Source organism: Nerophis ophidion, linkage group LG19, assembly GCF_033978795.1.
Source record: "Nerophis ophidion isolate RoL-2023_Sa linkage group LG19, RoL_Noph_v1.0, whole genome shotgun sequence".
Classification (NCBI taxonomy): Eukaryota; Metazoa; Chordata; class Actinopteri; order Syngnathiformes; family Syngnathidae; genus Nerophis; species Nerophis ophidion.
In genome coordinates, this window is record NC_084629.1 from 46,559,405 (window position 1) to 46,579,537 (window position 20,133).

General features: G+C 40.0%; 1 protein-coding gene across 4 annotated transcripts in view; it reads left to right on the top strand.

Moving 5' to 3' along the window:
* Positions 1-20,133, top strand: part of LOC133538478 (FERM, ARHGEF and pleckstrin domain-containing protein 1-like) — a 200,803-nt gene that overhangs the window by 39,921 nt on the left and 140,749 nt on the right. For all 4 annotated transcript variants that reach the window (XM_061880134.1, XM_061880135.1, XM_061880136.1 and 1 more), the window contains one exon: positions 4,603-4,810. In XM_061880134.1, coding sequence (XP_061736118.1) covers positions 4,631-4,810 — 180 coding nt within the window. In that variant the 5' untranslated portion in view covers positions 4,603-4,630. The remainder of the gene's footprint in view (positions 1-4,602; positions 4,811-20,133) is intronic.

Here is a 20,133-nt window from a genome sequence, read left to right on the forward strand (position 1 = left end):
GGCAGCTTAAGAAAAATAAATATTTTTAAACCTGCTCTATTAACCTTAGATATGCTTAGGTTCGATCCCCGCTTCCGCCATCCTAGTCACTGCCGTTGTGTCGTTGGGCAAGACACTTTACACACCTGCTCCCAGTGCCACCCACACTGGTTTAAATTTCACTCAGATATTGGGTTTCACTATGTAAAGCGCTTTGAGTCACTAGAGAAAAAGCGCTATATAAATATAATTCACTTCACTTCACTAGATGGGTAATATTTAAAAAAAATACATAAATAAAAAATTGCCTATCATTCATATTCCCTGTGAAAGATAAGAACACGTCTTTTTTTTTTATGAATTCTAAATCATAAATAAAAGCTAGCAACAGGTGGCTACCAATGCAGGTAATGGGAATTCAATCTATTCCACCTATAAAACACTTTAAAGTCATCCAAAAACCTCCATCAACATTTTATATACATGCTGTAAGTATATATCGTATTTTGCAGGATATAGAGTGCACCGGTATTTAAGCCACGCCCACCAAATTTTAGAAGATATAAATATTTTTACATGTACTGTATTAGTCACACCAGACTATAAGCTGCAGATATATACCATCCATACATTTTCTACCGCTTGTCCCTTTTAAAGTCGCGGGAGGCGTGCTGGAGCCTATCTCAGCTGAATTCGTCGGGAAGGCTGAGTACACCCTGGACAAGCCGCCACCTCATCGCAGATGTTAGTTACATATCTCACAAAATTATGGGCGGACTTTGATTAAGCTTTTTGGAAATGTCAAAAATAAGACGAAGAACAAGTCATTCGATATTTGAGGTTATCCTTTTTTCACCGTCTGGATTTAAGATTCAGAAGAAATGAGTGTAAGGATTTGCAGACCAGCGTCTGTTGGTTATTAGTAAAGTTCACAGTTCTAGCTTCCGTTAAGAAATATATTTGTAAATATTTATTTACATACTTGAATTGTTTCCAAACGGTGCCTGTAACACAGCAGTAAAACGGCTGCTCAAACAAAACAGAAATCGTCGTCTTGCACCCACGAGCTGTGGAGACTCAATAACTCCAGAATTGCGTTTTGGTGAATTTACGAAACTGAAAGAATGCTATACTAACAAAGACAATTGGAAGCATATTGGCTAATGCTAACAATGCTAACTTGATTACATTATGATAGCGCATACAAACATGCATGGGACTGTTTAGTAAGTATGAATTGTTTTAGTTACATTGGAAAACCTACAAACGTTGCTTGGAGTGATGAATGAAGAATCCCTTTGAGCAGAATACTTCCGGTTCAAGGATCGAAACGGGAAAGACATGTTAAACCCACAGTGCCTGCAGTCAGCTAACCTGTCCAAGAGATTACACCGTAGCACAAACAATAACACACCTTCTCTGTAGGTGTTTTTTTAAAACTATTTGTAGAGTACAAAAAATTACGGCCGTTAACGAAGAAAAATCCATGAATTAGCCGCACCATTTTCTAAGCTGCTGGGTTCAAGCGTGGGAAAAAATTAGCAGCTACGGTATGTAAAGGACATTAATAGTCATCATCATCTGAGTATCAGGCCTGTTTGCAGGCATGGAGGATCAGGTATCAAGGCTCTCCAGTCCGACATCAACCCTATGTATGACTTCTGTGTTGATATTTTTGATAAAAATCTCGGTTAAAATCTCAGGCTGCAACCTTCTACTATGCAGGCGAGAGGCATACTTTATCAAATGCACTAACTTGCACCAACTCCGAGGTGACACAGCAGTCCACCGGCTCAGTATATCAATAGTTGCAAAAGCTAGTTACCTCTCTGTGATCAAGGTGCAGCTAAAAGTAGTTCCTCGGCGGTAGCACTTTTGAAAACAATGTCGCCGATTAGAGATTTCTGATAATGGCTTTTTTGCCGATATCCAATATTCCGATATTTTCCAACTCGTAATTACAGATTCCGGTATCAACCGATATACAGTAGAGCAGGGGTCAGCAACCTTTTTGAAACCAGGAGCTACTTCTTGGGTACTGATTAATGCCAAGGGCTACCAGTTTGATACACACTTAAATAAATTGCCAGAAATAGCCAATTTGCTCAATTTACCTTTAATTTAAAAAAAATCTATTTATATAAGAAAATTTGTGTTTCTGTCTGTCATTCCGTCTTTCATTTTTTTTCCTTTCACGGAAGGGTTTGTTGTGGAGAATAAATGATGAAAAAAACACTTAATTGAACGGTTTAAAGGAGGAGAAAACAGGAAAAAAATGAAAATGAAATTTTGAAACATAGTTTATCTTCAATTTTGACTCTTTTAAAATTCAAAGTTCAACCCAAAAAAATTAAGACAAAAACTAACTAATGGGAATCTTTTTGAAAAAAAAAATAAATAAAATAATTTATGGAACATCATTATTAATTTTTCCTGATTAAGATTAATTTTAGAATTTTGATGACATGTTTTAAATAGGTTAAAATCCAATCTGCACTTTGTTAGAATATATAATATATTTCTGTCTGTCATTCCGTCGTACTTTTTTTTTCCTTTCACGGAAGGTTTTGTTGTAGAGAATAAATGATGAAAAAAACACTTAATTGAAGGGTTTAAAAGAGGAGAAAACAGGAGAAAAAAAATTAAAATTAAATTTTGAAACATAGTTTATCTTCAATTTCGACTCTTTAAAATTCAAAATTCAACTGAAAAAAAGAAGAAAAAACTAGCTGATTCGAATCTTTTTGAAAAAAATTAAAAAAAGAATTTATGGAACATCATTAGTAATTTTTCCTGATTAAGATTAATTTTAGAATTTTGATGACATATTTTAAATAGGTTAAAATCCAATCTGCACTTTGTTAGAATATATAACAAATTGGACCAAGCTATATTTCTAACAAAGACAAATCATTATTTCTTCTAGATTTTCCGGAACAAAAATTATAAAATAAATCCAAAAGACTTTGAAATCAGATTTAAATTGGATTCTACAGATTTTCTAGATTTGCCAGAATAATTTTTTATAATTTTAATCGTAATAATTTCGAAGAAATATTTCACAAATAGTCGTCTTCGAAAAAACAGAAACTAAAATGAAGAATTAAATTAATCCATCCATCCATTTTCTACCGCTTATTCCCTTTTGGGGTTGTGGGGGGCGCTGGTGCCTATCTCAGCTACAATCGGGCAGAAGGCGGGGTACACCCTGGACAAGTCGCCACCTCATCACAGAGAATTAAATTAAAATGTATTTATTTTTCTTTACAAAAAAAATACTAATAAATGTACTTGAACATTGATTTTAATTGTCAGGGAAGAAGAGGAAGGAATTTAAAAGGTAAAAAGGTTTAAAAATCCTAAAAAAAAATTTAAGGTACTTTTTCTCTAAAATTCCGTCAGACATTTTTTCTTTCCTTCTACAAAAGGTTTTTTGTAGAGAATAAATGAGAAAAACACTTAATTGAACGGTTTAAAAGAGGAGAAAACACCAAAAAAATGAAGATTAAATTTTGTAACAAATTTTATCTTCAATTTTGACTATTTAAAATTCAACCCAAAAAAAGAAGGGAAAAACTAGCTAATTTGAATTTTTTTGGATGACATGTTTTAAATAGGTTAAAATCCAATCTGCACTTTGTTAGAATTTATAAAAAAAAATGGACCAAGCTATATTTCTAGCAAATACAAATCATTATTTCTTCTACATTTTCCAGAACAAAAATTTCAAAAGAAATTCAAAAAACTTTGAAATAAGATTTAAAATTGATTCTACAGATTTCTAAATTTGCCAGCATAATTTTTTTTAAATTTTAATCATAAGTTTGAAGAAATATTTCACAAATATTCTTCGTCGAAAAAACAGAAGCTAAAATGAAGAATTAAATTAAAATGTATTTATTATTCTTTACAATTAAAAACAAATAATTTACTTGAACATTGATTTAAATTGTCAGGAAAGAAGAGGAAGGAATTTAAAAGGTAAAAAGGTATATGTGTTTAAAAATCCTAAAATCATTTTTAAGTTACTTTTTCTCTAAAATTGTCTTTCTGAAAGTTATAAGAAGCAAAGTAAAAAGATAAATGAATTTATTTAAGCAATAAATTAAACAGTCTTTAAAATATTTTCTTGGATTTTCCAATTCCATTTGAGTTTTGTCTCTCTTAGAATTAAAAATGTCCAGCAAAGCGAGACCAGCTTGCTAGTAAATAAATACAATTTAAAAAATAGAGGCAGCTCACTGGTAAGTGCTGCTATTTGAGCTATTTTTAGAACAGGCCAGCGGGCGACTCATCTGGTCCTTACGGGCGACCTGGCGTTGGTGACCCCTGTTCTACTGTATACCAAAATCTTAAGTATTTCGGCTTCCCTTTTTCAGCCCCCCCCCCCAAATGTCAGATTTCGACGCTGCAAATTCTGATGTCAATTTAACACAGTGTGACTCGTGCCTTGAAATGTGGAACATGCTTGAAAATTCCCCGCACTAATTGCTTCTCCCACAGGCGACCATCAGCTGGGAGTGGAAATCCTGCTTTTGCAATTAATGTGTTAATGTGACCAAAAGGGGGGGGGAGGGGTCGCACGGCTCATTGTGTAACCATGTCATTTTGGCGTATGTGCAGGGTGTGGAAGTGAGCAGCCGAGGCAAACATGGCAGATCCAGACCCGGAGCCGGCGAAGTCCAGGGCAGGTCACCGTCTGGGAGCCCCGGAGACTCTTGGCATCAGTACCTTAGACCCGGCACACAGACCCCCGACCATGCCCCCTGGAAGACATGTCACCGTGAGCGTCCATATGTTGGACGACACCGAGGAACTCTTTGATGTCTCGGTGAGTGCCCAGAACTTGGATCTATTCCAGCGAAGAAACTTCATGAGTCTCGTAAACGGTTGGCATGGCAACCTCTGGCGATGAAACTATCTTAGGTTTATGCAGTAAATTGTCCCAACCAGGTTCTGCGGACGACCTCCTACATATTGGAGTGTGTTTCTTTAGGCATGCAGGCTGTGTTTGTGCTCTCTTGTGTAAAATCATATCCTTCGTGTTTAGTAGCTGTGGCTTGACGGTTATGTAAATCAACACAAAGAGGAGCGTTTGCACTTCCATGTTTGTCCAAATCAGTGTTTTTCAACCGTCCGATACAGTCTGGTGTGCCGTGGGAGATTATCTAATCCCACCGTAGTGAAGGCTATGCAAAACTGAACTGGCTGCAAAGTAAACAATAAACAGAATGCTGGACGACAGCAAAGACTGTAATTCCACCTACCGTCTTTCCTTGAATTGCCGCCAGGGGCGCTAATTAATTTAAAACCTCTTCTCACTCCGGCGTTTACCAAAGGCATGCGGTAAAGTGGTGGGGCGGCATAGCTCGGTTGGTAGAGTGGCCGTGCCAGCAACTTGAGGGTTGCAGGTTCGATTCCCGCTTGTGCCATCCTAGCTACTGCCGTTGTGTCTTTGGGCAAGACACTTTACCCACCTGCTCCCAGTGCCACCCACACTGCTTTAAATGTAACTTAGATATTGGGTTTCACTATGTATAGCGCTTTGAGTCACTAGAGAAAAGTGCTATATAAATATAATTCACAATTCGCTAAAGGCAAGCATGCGCTAATTAATTTAAAACCTCTTCTCACGCCGGCGCTTACCAAAAGCATGCTTATAAATTTGAGTATGATGTAAGGATACCATCATGAAAAGCACATTTAATAAAAAAAACGTTATTATGGTCTTACCTTTACTTATAAATGAAGTCCATGCGCAGCTCCTTCTGATCAAAAGCATCGATAACTTGTTTATAGAAGTCTTCCTTATCTTTTTTCAGTTTTAAAAGTCTCTCTGTCTCGATGGAGATCTTCTTTTATTACCTCCTGCTTCGATTGAAAGTCCAGTTTAGAAAACTGTTTTATTTTAGATATGTAATCCTCCATGTTAAAAGTGCAAGCGAGAGGAAAAAATAAACTCTTGCTGCTTGTTGTCACTTCTTCTGCAGCCGAGTAGTCGCAAGAAGGATCACTAGCGCCCTCTACCACCAGGAGGCGGGAGTCATTTAATGACTCATATTTGACACACGCAGCTACGGTATATTAATAAAACATAGCTGCTTACTGTTCTTTTTAGCATATTCAATAGCTTGGACCTTAAATCCTACTGAATAGCTCTTAATCTTCTTGCCTTTATGCGATTTCAAATGATTGAAATCAGCCTCCTCCATTTTGAAAATGATGACAGGTGAAGTGTCACTCGTGACGTGACGAGTTTGACCCGGTGGAAATTCTAGACATGCGCTAATAAAAATAATATTATGCGAAACGAGTTTGACCCGGCGTTAATTCTAGGCAGGCGCATACTATATACCCGGCGGGAATTCAAGGAAATACGGTAGTCTCCTTTTTGTTGTATAAGGTGACTGTTGTTGTTTATATGGATGAAAAGCGGACGTGACGACAGGCTGTCCTCACTCAGGTCTGGCTGGAAATCAGGAGAAATTGGGGACAATGGTTGTCCCAAGAGATTTTCCGGAGAGGCACTGAAATTCGAGAGTCTCCCTTAAAATTCGGGAGGGTTGGCAGGGGTCTAGTCTAGTCAGGTCAATTTTCATACAAAAGGTGTACCGGATTGTAAGTCGCATTAAAGTCCTACTGAAATGAGATGTTCTTATTTAAACGGGGATAGCAGCTCCATTCTATGTGTCATACTTCATCATTTCGCGATATTGCCATATTTTTGCTGAAAGGATTTAGTAGAGAACATCCACGATAAAGTTTGCAACTTTTGGTCGCTAATAAAAAAGCCTTGCCTGTACCGGAAGTAGCAGACGATGTGCGCGTGACGTCACGGGTTGTGGAGCTCCTCACATCTGAACATTGTTTACAATCATGGCCACCAGCAGCGAGAGCGATTCGGACCGAGAAAGCGACGATTTCCCCATTAATTTGAGCGAGGATGAAAGATTCGTGGATGAGGAAAGTGAGAGTGAAGGACTAGAACAAAAAAAACTGTACAGTGGGAGCGATTCAGATGTTATTAAGACACATTTACTAGGATAATTCTGGAAAATCCCTTATCTGCTTATTGTGTTACTAGTGTTTTAGTGAGATTATATGGTGGTACCTGTACAACCTGAAGGTCGGCCCCGCACCTTTCTTCAGCACCAGTCGACGGGTGGTGGCGATGCCCATCCCTGCCCTTTACAAGGGACCCTCTTCGAAACAAGATCTTTCGATATGATCGCTGAATAATACACTGTACTTTGTGTGTGTGGTCCAATCCAACCGTGTTCGCTTGACATCTCTGTTCCATAGTAAAGCTTCACCGTCATCTTTCGGGAATGTAAACAATGAAACACCGGCTGTGTTTGTGTTGCTAATACACCGATTCCCACCAACAGCTTTCTTCTTTGACGTCTCCATTATTCATTGAACAAATTGCAAAAGATTCATTAACACAGATGTCCAGAATAATGTGAAATTATGCGATGAAAACAGACGACTTGCTGGAACTAAATGTCCTCTACAGTACGTGACGTCACACGCACGCGTCATCATACTGGGACGTTTTAGCATGATAGTTCCGCGCGAAATTTAAAATTGCAATTTAGTAAACTAAAGCGGCCGTATTGGCATGTGTTGCAATGTTAATATTTCATCATTGATATATAAACTATCAGACTGCGTGGTCGCTAGTAGTGGCTTTCAGTAGGACTTTAAAGGAGTCATATTATTAGTGTCCTTGGCCCATGGCAAAGGACTCCTGTGGAGTCCTTTGCCATGGGCCAAGGACCCTATTGAAACTGCTGTGTTTTATTATTATTCCGCACCTACACGCTGTAATTTGACCCCCTTAACATGCTTCAAAACTCACCAAATTTGACACACACGTCGGTATAGCAAACCTTCCCAACATATTAAGCAACCAATCCCCCAAAATGAAAATTGCGCTCTAGCGCCCCCTAGGAAAAAATTACAGACAAAACTGCTTGTAACTTCTGTTAGGAATGTCATAGCGACATGAAACGAAAACTCCTATGTAGGTCTGACTTAGACCCAATTTTCATACACTCACTTCTTTCAGCAAAAATCTACAGGAAGTTGGCAAAAACCCCTTCAAAATAAAATTTTGGCAAAAAAGGCCATTTTTGCCTCTTTGCGCTGTAATTTGACCCCTTTAAAATCCTTCAAAAGTCACCAAACTTGGCGCACACATAAGGACTGGCGAATATTGCGATCTAATGAAAAAACCAAACCCCAAAACTCAAAATTGCGCTCTAGCGCTATTTTTTAATAAAACACTGAAAAAACTGCTCCTAGGAAGAAAACACAGACAAAATTGCTTGTAACTTCCGGTAAGAATGTCGGAGAGACATGAAACAAAAACCTCTATGTAGGTCTCGCTTAGACCTACATTTCATAGATTGACAACCCCCAACAAAAATCAACAGGAAGTTTGCAATCCCCCCTTCAAAACAAAAGTTTTGTAAAAACCGGTCACCTTTCTTCAAACATTATCTCCTCTGAATGCGTTTTTTGTTTTGGCTTCAAACTCGCACAGGAGAGAGATTGAACCCTTCTGATTAAAAGTCTAGAACAGAGTTTTGATAAGTTCTCAGGTTTTGATTTTACGCGCCTTCAAAGAACCCCTGTGCAAAGTCTCCTAAAAAATGTCATTTTTGCCTCTTTGAGCTGTTATTTGACCCCCTTAAAATGCTTCTAAACTCACCAAACTTGACACACACATCAGGTCTGGCAAAAATTGCGATCTGATGAAAAAACCTAACCTCAAAACTCAAAATTGCGCTCTACCGCCTCCCTAGGAATACAACACGGACAAACTGCTCCTAGGAAGAAAACACAGAGAAAACTGCTTGTAACTTCCGGTAGGAATGTCAGAGAGACATGAAACAAAAAACACTATGTAGGTCTCACTTAGACCTACATTTTAATAATTAACATACTTTAGCAAAAATCAACAAGAAGTTTGATATTTTCACTTCAATACAACAACTGCATTACTTTCACAATGCATTAGATTCTCAAAATAGTGGCTCCAAGGCGTCTTCTAACGCTTATCCGGCCGTGGGTCTCGGGGGCAGCAGCCAAAGGCGGACCCGACCAACGTTGCTTGCAGCTTTAATTAAATTTGCTTCTGCAAATGATACCATTTGATACCAATGATACAGATAGTTCCTTATTTTCCTGTTGTTCACAGAGCCAAGTTTCCAACTGGGTTGGAGTATCAGATGGTTGAAAAACAAAAGGGGCCATCTCGTCATGTTGGGGGTGAGGGGGTCACATACCATGCTGTGGCCTACTTTGCCACTGTGATGATAATTATGTTTGGCAATACAAACCCGAGTAATTGTAGATTTATTAAATAAAAACCTTTTCATGAATGTCTCAGTAAATAATTAGTGCCTTAAAGGCCTTCTGAAAGCCACTACTAGCGACCATGCAGTCTGATAGTTTATATGTCAATGATGAAATATCAACATTGCAACACATGCCAATACGGCCTTTTTAGTTTACTAAAGTTGTCTGCTTTAATTGCATAATTACACAGTATTCTGGACATCTGTGTTGCTGAATCTTTTGCAATTTTTCTTCAATTAATAATGGAGACATCAAAGAAGAAAGCTGTAAGTGGGAAGCGGTGTATTGCGGCCGCCTTTAGCAACACAAACACAGCCGGTGTTTCTTTTTTGATGATGGTGAAGCTTAAATATGGAACAGAGCGGTCAAGCGAACATCAAATCAACTCAACTTTATTTATAAAGCACATTTAAATTATACTGGATTGGTTCGCAGCCGAGCGTGAAGCGACCGGAATGAGAATCAGCACCTCCAAGTCTGAGTCCATGGTTCTTGCCCGGAAAAGGGTGGAATGCCATCTCCGGGTTGGGGAGGAGACCCTGCCCCAAGTGGAGGAGTTCAAGTACCTAGGAGTCTTGTTCATGAGTGAGGGAAGAGTGGATGGTGAGATCGACAGGCGGATCGGTGCGGCGTCTTCAGTAATGCGGACGTTGTACCGATCCGTTGTGGTGAAGAAGGAGCTGAGCCGGAAGGCAAAGCTCTCAATTTACCGGTCGATCTACGTTCCCATCCTCACCTATGGTCATGAGCTTTGGCTCATGACCGAAAGGATAAGATCACGGGTACAAGCGGCCCAAATGAGTTTCCAGGTCTCTCCCTTAGAGATAGGGTGAGAAGCTCTGCCATCCGGGAGGAACTCAAAGTAAAGCCGCTGCTCCTCCACATGGAGAGGAGCCAGATGAGGTGGTTCGGGCATCTGGTCAGGATGCCACCCGAACGCCTCCCTAGGGAGGTGTTTAGGGCACGTCCAACCGGTAGGAGGCCACGGGGAAGACCCAGGACACGTTGGGAAGACTATGTCTCCTGGCTGGCCTGGGAACGCCTCGGGATCCCCCGGGAAGAGCTAGACGAAGTGGCTGGGGAGAGGCAAGTCTGGGTTTCCCTGCTTAGGCTGTTGCCCCCGCGACCCGACCTCGGATAAGCGGAAGAAGATGGATGGATGGGCCAGAGTTTGACACCCGTGCTCTAGAGCCATAGTTTCCCTACCCCTGATCTAGAAGAATTTGGGGGGGGGGGTAATGATTGGATTTCACATCTTTTAAGTTTCCTAACTCCAAATTGTCAACATGAAAGACATCCTTGAAGCTTTATTACTTCTGCTCTTTTTAGACTACCAAAAGTTCCCAGTAGTTTTTTTCCCCCCGTTGTGGACATGTTGACTTGGGGCAATGCAGAGCATGGAAGTAGAGGCCTGGAGGGGGGTGATGGGGGTGATGGGGGTGGTGGGGGTGGTGTTTCTTGTCATGAAGCAGCACGCTGAATCCCTTTAAACCTGGTCGCCATGGCAGGGATGCTGTCTGCTTTTCCTTGCTTGCAGCGCTCTTGGCGCTGAACTGGCAGACTTATTTGGTCACAGAGGACATGATTTTGACAAGATTTCATGGAACCTTATTATTAATGCAAATTAATTTAATTGGCTGTTGCGGTTTTGGAGGGAAAAAGGGGGCAGCACCAATTAAACATCTTGCTTTTCTGCCATGTGACGCAGTCGCCAAAACATTCCTGCATCAACTCATGCACCAATAATTGTTTACACTAAGCCGGATAAGGTAATCCAGGCAGGGTAAATCCCACCTAACCTTATCCTTGTCCACACTCAACAATGCCACCGTTTAAGACCCCCTTGCCCCCTCCGTCCACCGGCAAAACACGACCTAGTAGGCATGCGTGGAAGATGCACACGTCATAGTCACCTCCAGTGTTGCTTTGTGTGCAAGTTCTTACAAACCCTGTTTCCATATGAGTTGTGTTAGATGTAAATACAAACAGAATACAATGATTTGCAAATCCTTTTCAACCCATATTCAGTTGAATATGCTACAAAGACAACATATTTGATGTTCAAACTCATAAGCTTTATTTTTGTTTTGCAAATAATAATTAACTTTGAATTTAATGGCTGCAACACGTGCCAAAGTAGTTGGGAAAGGGCATGTTCACCACTGTCTTACATCACCTTTTCTTTTAACAACACTCAATAAACGTTTGGGAACTGAGGAAACTAATTGTTGAAGCTTTGAAAGTGGAATTCTTTCCCATTCTTGTTTTATGTAGAGCTTCAGTCCTTCAACAGTCCGGGGTCTCCGCTGTCGTATTTTACGCTTCATAATGCGCCACACATTTTCCATGGGAGACATGTCTGGACCGCAGGTGAGCCAGGAAAGTAGCCGCACTCTTTTTTTTTTTACGAAGCCACGCTGTTGTAACACGTGCTGAATGTGGCTTGGCATTGTCTTGCTGAAATAAGCAGGGGCGTCCATGAAAAAGACGGCGCTTAGATGGCAGCATATGTTGCTCCAAAACCTGTATGTACCTTTCAGACTTAATGGGACGGCGTGGCGCAGTGGAAGAGTGGCCGTGCGCAACCCGAGGGTCACTAGTTCAAATCCCACCTAGAACCAACCTCGTCACGTCCGTTGTGTCCTGAGCAAGACACTTCACCCTTGCTCCTGATGGGTGCTGGTTGGCGCCTTGCATGGCAGCTCCCTCCATCAGTGTGTGAATGTGTGTGTGAATGGGTAAATGTGGAAGTAGTGTCAAAGCGCTTTGAGTACCTTGAAGGTAGAAAAGCGCTATACAAGTACAACCCATTTATCATTTATTTATTTAATAGTGCCTTCACAGATGTGTAAGTTACCCATGCCTTGGGCACTAATGCACCCCCATACCATCACACATGCTGGCTTTTCAACTTTGCGTCAATAACAGTCTGGATGGTTCGCTTCCCCTTTGGTCCGGATGGCACGATGTCAAAAATTTCCACAAACAATTTGAAAAGTAGACTCGTCAGACCACAGAACACTTTTCCACTTTGCATCAGTCCATCTTAGATGTTCTCGGGCCCAGAGAAGCTGGCGGTGTTTCTGGATGTTGTTGATAAATGGCTTTTGCTTTGCATAGTAGAGTTTTAACTTGGATTTACAGATGTAACAACAAACTGTAGTTAGTGACAGTGGTTTTATGAAGTGTTCCTGAGCCCATGTGGTGATATCCTTTAGAGATTGATGTCAGTTTTTGATACAGTGCCGTCTGAGGGATGGAAGGTCACGGTCATTCAATGTTGGTTTCTGGCCATGCCGCTTATGTGGAGTGATTTCTCCAGATTCTCTGAACCTTTTGATGATATTATGGAGCGTAGATGTTGAAATCCTTAAATTTCTTGCAATGTCACTTTGAGAAAGGTTGTTCTTAAACTGTTTGACTATTTGCTCACGCAGTTGTGGACAAAGGGGTGTACCTCGCCCCATCCTTTCTTGTGAAAGACTGAGCATTTTTTTGGGGAGCTGTTTTTATAGCCAATCATGGCACCCACCTGTTCCCAATTAGCCTGCACACCTGTGGGATGTTCCAAATAAGTGTTTGATGAGCATTACTCAACTTTATCAGTATTGCCACCTTTCCCAACTGTTGTTGGCATCAAATTCTGAAGTTATGATTATTTGCAAAAAAATAAAATGTTTATCAGTTTGAACATCAAATATGTTGTCTTTGTAGCATATTCAACTGAATATGGCTTGAAAAGGATTTGCAAATCATTGTATTCTGTTTATATTTACATCTAACACAATTTCCCAACTCATATGGAAACAGGGTTTGTAAATGCAATAATAGACTCTTACCATAATATGTTTAATTAACATAGCAGGCACCTTCTCAGTTGGTTATTTATGCCTCATATAACTTATTCAGCCTGTTGTTCACTATTCTTTATTTATTTTAAATTGCCTTTCAAATGTCTATTCTTGGTGTTGGATTTTCTCAAATAAATTTCCCCCAAAAATGCAACTTATACTCCAGTGCGACGTATACTGTATTTCCTTGAATTGCCGCGGGGCTCTAATTAATTTAAAACCTCTTCTCACTCCGGCGTTCACCAAAGGCATGCGGTAAATTTAGGCCTGCGCTTATAAATTTGAGTGTGATGTAAGGATACCATCATGAAAAGCACATTTAATAAAAAAAACCTTATTATGGTCTTACCTTTACTTATAAATGAAGTCCATGCGCAGCTCCTTCTGATCAAAAGCATCGATAACTTGTTTATAGAAGTCTTCCTTATCTTTCTTCACTTTTAAAAGTCTCTCTGTCTCGATGGAGATCTTCCTTTATTACCTCCTGCTTCGATTGAAAGTCCAGTTTAGAAAACTGTTTTATTTTAGATATGTAATCCTCCATGTTAAAAGTGCAAGCGAGAGCAAAAAATAAACGATCGCTGCTTGTTGTCACTTCTTCTGCAGCCGAGTAGTCGCAAGAAGGATCACTAGCGCCCTCTACCACCAGGAGGCGGGAGTCATTTAATGACTCATATTTGACACACGCAGCTACGGTATATTAATAAAACATAGCTGCTTACTGTTCTTTTTAGCATATTCAATAGCTTGGACCTTAAATCCTACTGAATAGCTCTTAATCTTCTTCCCTTTATGCGATATCAAATTGTTGAAATCAGCCTTCTTCATTTTGAAAATGATGACAGGTGAAGTGTCACTCGTGACGTGACGAGTTTGACCCGGCGGAAATTCTAGACATGCGCTAATTATTTGGCGAAACGAGTTTAATCCTAAACCGGCGGTAATGCTAAGCATGCGCTAATTATTTTATCATCAGGCAGGCGCATACTATATACCCGGCGGCAATTCGAGGAAATACGGTATACCTGTAAGTTTTATTCCTTCTTTATTATGCATTTTCGGCCGGTTGCGACGTATACTCCGGGGCGATTTATAATCCGAAAAATACGGTATTTGAACTCGATTTTGCATATAAAACTTGTTTGGGGGGATAGGTTGATTGGCAACACTAAATTGGCCCTAGTGTGTGAATGTGAGTGTTTAGCTCGGTTAGTAGAGCGGCCGTGCCAGCAACTTGAGGGTTGCAGGTTCGATTCCCGCTTCTGCCAACCTAGTCACTGCCGTTGTGTCCTTGGGCAAGACACTTTACCCACCTGCTCCCAGTGCCACCCACACTGGTTTGAATGTAACTTAGATATTGGGTTTCACTATGTAAAGCGCTTTGAGTCACTAGAGAAAAAGCGCTATATAAATATAATTCACTTCACTTCACAATGTTGTCTGTCTATCTGTGTTGGCCCTGCGATGAGGTGGCGACTTGTCCAGGGTGTACCCTGCCTTCTGCCCGATTGTAGCTGAGATAGGCGCCAGCGCCCCCCGCGACCCCGAAAGGGAATAAGCGGTAGAAAATGGATGGATGGATGGAACTTGTTTGGGGTACAGCAGGGCTATCAGGCTGAAGGGAACTGCAAGGCTGGTTGAAATCTAAAGGAGATGGTGATAAACTCCCCTCAAAGCCGCTGAGTGGTCCTTGCTTTAATGAGGAATGCAAATAAAGGGGCGGTTAAAGTGTGTCGATAAATCGCCTCCGCTTATTATATCTCAAAATGTCTGCGGCTTCACCAGAGAGACATGAGAGAGTCTTAATAACACAAGGATGTTGGGGATTGTCACCATCCAGACATTGTTTCTACCGCTGCCGGATCGCCAAAGATATTTTATTATTTTTCACATAGGGGAGTCTTAAAAATAGACTAGTCTTGCTTCTGTTCTATTCCCAGCAGAATAGCGCCTTCCAAGATTTAAGCTGTTTTTATTATTTTGTTTTTGTGTTAGGTTCTGCAAAGGGGTTTTATGGTCCCCCGGTGAACACACTTTATATCACAATTAAATTCAGGCATCGTCGTGGAAAGGTTACATGAAATCATAGAAGCCTTGGCGGGGGTTGCCATGGTTACAAGCAGAGGCTGAGCTGTTTGCTGTGCTGCAGAGCGCCTTCCACGGATATGAAGGATGCGTGTTGGGAGGAAGCCAATGCATGCCGCACACCAATTATTGCTAACATATTCAATAACACTCAGTCCTCTACGGTTTATTTGGGTGATGTGCTCGGGTGTCAAGTCCTCTGTCACAATAAACTATAGTACAAACCTTGTTTCCATATGAGTTGGGAAATTGTGTTAGATGTAAATATAAACAGAATACAATGATTTGCAAATCCTTTTCAAGCCATATTCAGTTGAATATGCTACAAAGACAACATATTTGATGTTCAAACTGATAAATATTTTTTTTTCTTGCAAATAATCATTAACTTTAGAATTTGATGCCTGCAACACGTGAGAAAAAAATGGGAAAGGTGGCAATAAATACTGATAAAGTTGAGAAATGCTCATCAAACACTTATTTGGAACATCCCACAGGTGTGCAGGCTAATTGGGAACAGGTGGGTGCCATGATTGGCTATAAAAACAGCTTCCATGAAATGTTAAGTAATTCACAAACAAGAATGGAGCGAGGGTTCACCACTTTGTAAGCAAATTGTCGAACAGTTTTAGAACAACATTTCTCAACGAGCTGTTGCAAGGAATTTAGGGATTTTACCATCTACGGTCCGTAAAATCATCAAAAGGTTCAGAGAATCTGGAGAAATCACTGCACGTAAGCGATGATATTACGGACCTTTGAGCACTCAGGCGGTACTGCATCAAAAACAGACATCGGTGTGTAAAGGATATCACCACATGGGCTCAGGAGCACTTCATAAAACCACTGTCAGTAACTACATTTGGTCGCTACATATGTAAGTGCAAGTTAAAAACTCTACTATGCAAAGCGAAAGCCATTTATCAACAACACCCAGGAACGCCGCTGGCTTCGCTGGGCCCGAGCTCATCTAAGACAGACTGATGCAAAGTGGAAAAGTGTTCTGTGGTCTGACGAGTCCACATTTCAAAATATATTTGGAAACTGTGGACGTGGTGTCCTCCGGAACAAAGAGGAAAATAACCATCCGGATTGTTATAGACGCAAAGTTGAAAAGCCAGCATGTGTGATGGTGTGAGGGTGCATTAGTGCCCAAGGCATGGGTAACTTACACATCTGTAAAGGCACCATTGGTGCTGAATGGTCCATACAGGTTTTGGAGCAACATATGTTGTCATCCAAGCAACGTTATCATGGACGCCCCTGCTTATTTCAGCAAAACAATGCCAAGCTACGTGTTGCAACAGCGTGGCTTCGTAGTAAAAGAGTGCAAGTACTTTCCTGGCCCGCCTGCAGTCCAGACCTGTCTCCCATGGAAAATGTGTGGCGCATTATGAAGCGTAAAATATGACAACAAGACCCCGGACTGTTAAAAAAACTTAAGCTGTACATAAAACAAGAATGGGAAAGAATTCCACTTTCAAAGCTTCAACAATTAGTTTCCTCAGTTCCCAAATGTTTATTGAGTGTTGTTAAAAGAAAAGGTGATGTAACACAGTGGTGAACATGCCCTTTCCCAACTACTTTGTCAAGTGTTGCAGCCATGAAATTCTAAGTTAATTATTATTTGCAAAAAAAAATAATGTTTATGAGTTTGAAGATCAAATATGTTGTCTTTGTAGCATATTCAACTGAATATGGCTTGAAAAGGATTTGCAAATCATTGTATTCTGTTTATATTTACATCTAACACAATTTCCCAACTCATATGGAAAGGGGGTTTGTATATGTACTTGTATATGTACAGTATGTGTGTACAATGAATGTATATGTACAGTATGTGTATATGTATGTTTGTACAGTGAATGTATATGTACAGTATGTGTACATGTATGTTTGTACAGTGGATGTATATGTACATGTATGTGTATATGTATGTTTGTACAGTGAATGTATATGTACATGTATGTGTGTATGTATGTTTGTACAGTGAATGTATATGTACAGTATGTGTATATGTATGTTTGTACAGTGGATGTAAATGTACAGTATGTGTATATGTGTTTGTACAGTGAATGTACAGAGTATGTACATGTATGTGTATATGTATGTTTGTACAGTGGTGTACAGTGGATGTATATGTACATGTATGTGTATATGTATGTTTGTACAGTGAATGTACAGTATATGTACATGTATGTGTATATGTATGTTGTACAGTGGATGTATATGTACATATATGTGTATATGTATGTTTGTACAGTGAATGTACATGTATATGTATATGTATGTTGTACAGTGGATGTATATGTACATGTATGTGTATATGTATGTTTGTACAGTGAATGTACAGTATATATACATGTATGTGTACATGTATGTGTATATGTATGTTGTACAGTGGATGTATGTGTACATATATGTGTATATGTATGTTTGTACAGTGAATGTATATGTACATGTATGTGTATATGTATGTTTGTACAGTGGATCTATATGTACATGTATGTGTATATGTATGTTGTACAGTGAATGTATATGTACATGTATGTGTATATGTATGTTTGTACAGTGGATCTATATGTACATGTATGTGTATATGTATGTTGTACAGTGAATGTATATGTACACGTACGTGTATATGTATGTTTGTACAGTGGATCTATATGTACATGTATGTGTATATGTATGTTTGTACAGTGGATCTATATGTACATGTATGTGTATATGTATGTTGTACAGTGGATGTATATGTACATGTATGTGTATATGTATGTTTGTACAGTGGATGTATATGTACATGTATGTGTATATGTATGTTGTACAGTAGATGTATATGTACATGTATGTGTATATGTATGTTTGTACGGTGAATGGTACCTTAACTTTAACTTTTAACTCGTCCTTGTCCTTTTTGTCACGGATTAAATGGAAATTCTGCAGTGTAACGTGGTAGTACGGAGGTAGTTTACCCACATGCAGCTATTTCTCTCCCTCCTATCATGGGAGTGTCATTTTGCTGCAGAGGATGGTCGCCACAGGAGATGAGCAGCAGTGGGGAAGTGGCGGCCGATGGCAAAAGAATACTAACATCCTTGGAATGTGAGGAACACTCTTTAATCTTTATGGGAGGCCTGGAGATTGATGATGACGATCGGTGATTCCACAGCAGTGCTACTCCTAAATTATTAGGGGGAAGCTGAAGAGATTGTGGAGGAGCTCATTTAATTAACACGTTTGATGAAACACATCCACCAAGCATGCTAACAAATTGCTTGGTTCCTAATCATTACTGCTTCAATTATAAATGACTGCAGACTGCACTTAAACTGTATTGCCAACCGCAGAAGTTGGTTCACATTGCACCACCGCAAAGTCTTTTAGAAGTAGGAAAATTAGCAACATGACTTAAGCAAAAACAATTTATACCGTATTTCCTTGAATTGCCGCCGGGGCGCTAATTTTAAAGGCATGCGGTAAATTTAGGCCTGCGCTTATAAATTTGAGTGTGATGTAAGGATACCATCATGAAAAGCACGTTTAATAAAAAAACGTTATTATGGTCTTACCTTTACTTATAAATGAAGTCCATGCGCAGCTCCTTCTGATCAAAAGCATCGATAACTTGTTTATAGAAGTCTTCTTTATCTTTCTTCAGTTTTAAAAGTCTCTCTGTTTAGATGGAGATCTTCCTTTATTACCTCCTGCTTCCATTGAAAGTCCAGTTTAGAAAACTGTTTTATTTTAGATATGTAATCCTCCATGTTAAAAGTGCAAGCGAGAGGAAAAAATAAACTTGCTGCTTGTTGTCACTTCTTCTGCAGCCGAGTAGTCGCAAGAAGGATCACTAGCGCCCTCTACCACCAGGAGGCGGGAGTCATTTAATGACTCATATTTGACACACGCAGCTACGTTATATTAATAAAATATAGCTGCTTACTGTTCTTTTTTGCATATTCAAAAGCTTGGACCTTAAATCCTACTGAATAGCTCTTAATCTTCTTCCCTTTATGCGATTTGAAATCAGCCTCCTCCATTTTGAAAATGATGACAGGTGAAGTGTCACTCGTGACGTGACGAGTTTGACCCGGCGGAAATTCTAGGCATATGCTAATTATTTGGCGAAACGAGTTTGACCCGGCGGAAATTCTAGACATGCGCTAATAAAAATAATATTTTGCGAAACGAGTTTAAAACCAACATTAATCCTGAGCCGGCGGTAATGCTAAGCATGCGCTAATATTTTTGCAAAACGAGTTTGACCCGGCAGTAATTCTAGGCAGGTGCATACTATATACCCGGCGGCAACTCAAAGAAATACGGTAAGAGCGTCTGCCTCACAATACGAAGGTCTTGCAGTCCTGGGTTCAAATCCAGGCTCGGGATCTTTCTGTGTGGAGTTTGCATGTTCTCCCCGTGAATGCGTGGGTTCCCTCCGGGTACTCCGGCTTCCTCCCACCTCCAAAGACATGCACCTGGGGATAGGTTGATTGGCAACACTAAATGGTCCCTAGTGTGTGAATGTTGTCTGTCTATCTGTGTTGGCCCTGCGATGAGGTGGCGACTTGTCCAGGGTGTACCCCGCCTTCCGCCCGATTGTAGCTGAGATAGGCGCCAGTGCCCCCCGCGACCCCGAACGGGAATAAGCGGCAGAAAATGGATGAATGGACGGTAAGATCTATATTTTTTGGGGGTGACAATTGAATGTCAGTAGGATGACAATAGTTAGGGGTGAATGATAAATATCGGACATATTGTTATTATACATCACACCAATCAATACGATAACAAGAAATAGCTCTAATTAAAAAAAATAATGGTTTTATGTAGAGATGTCCGATAATGTTGTTTT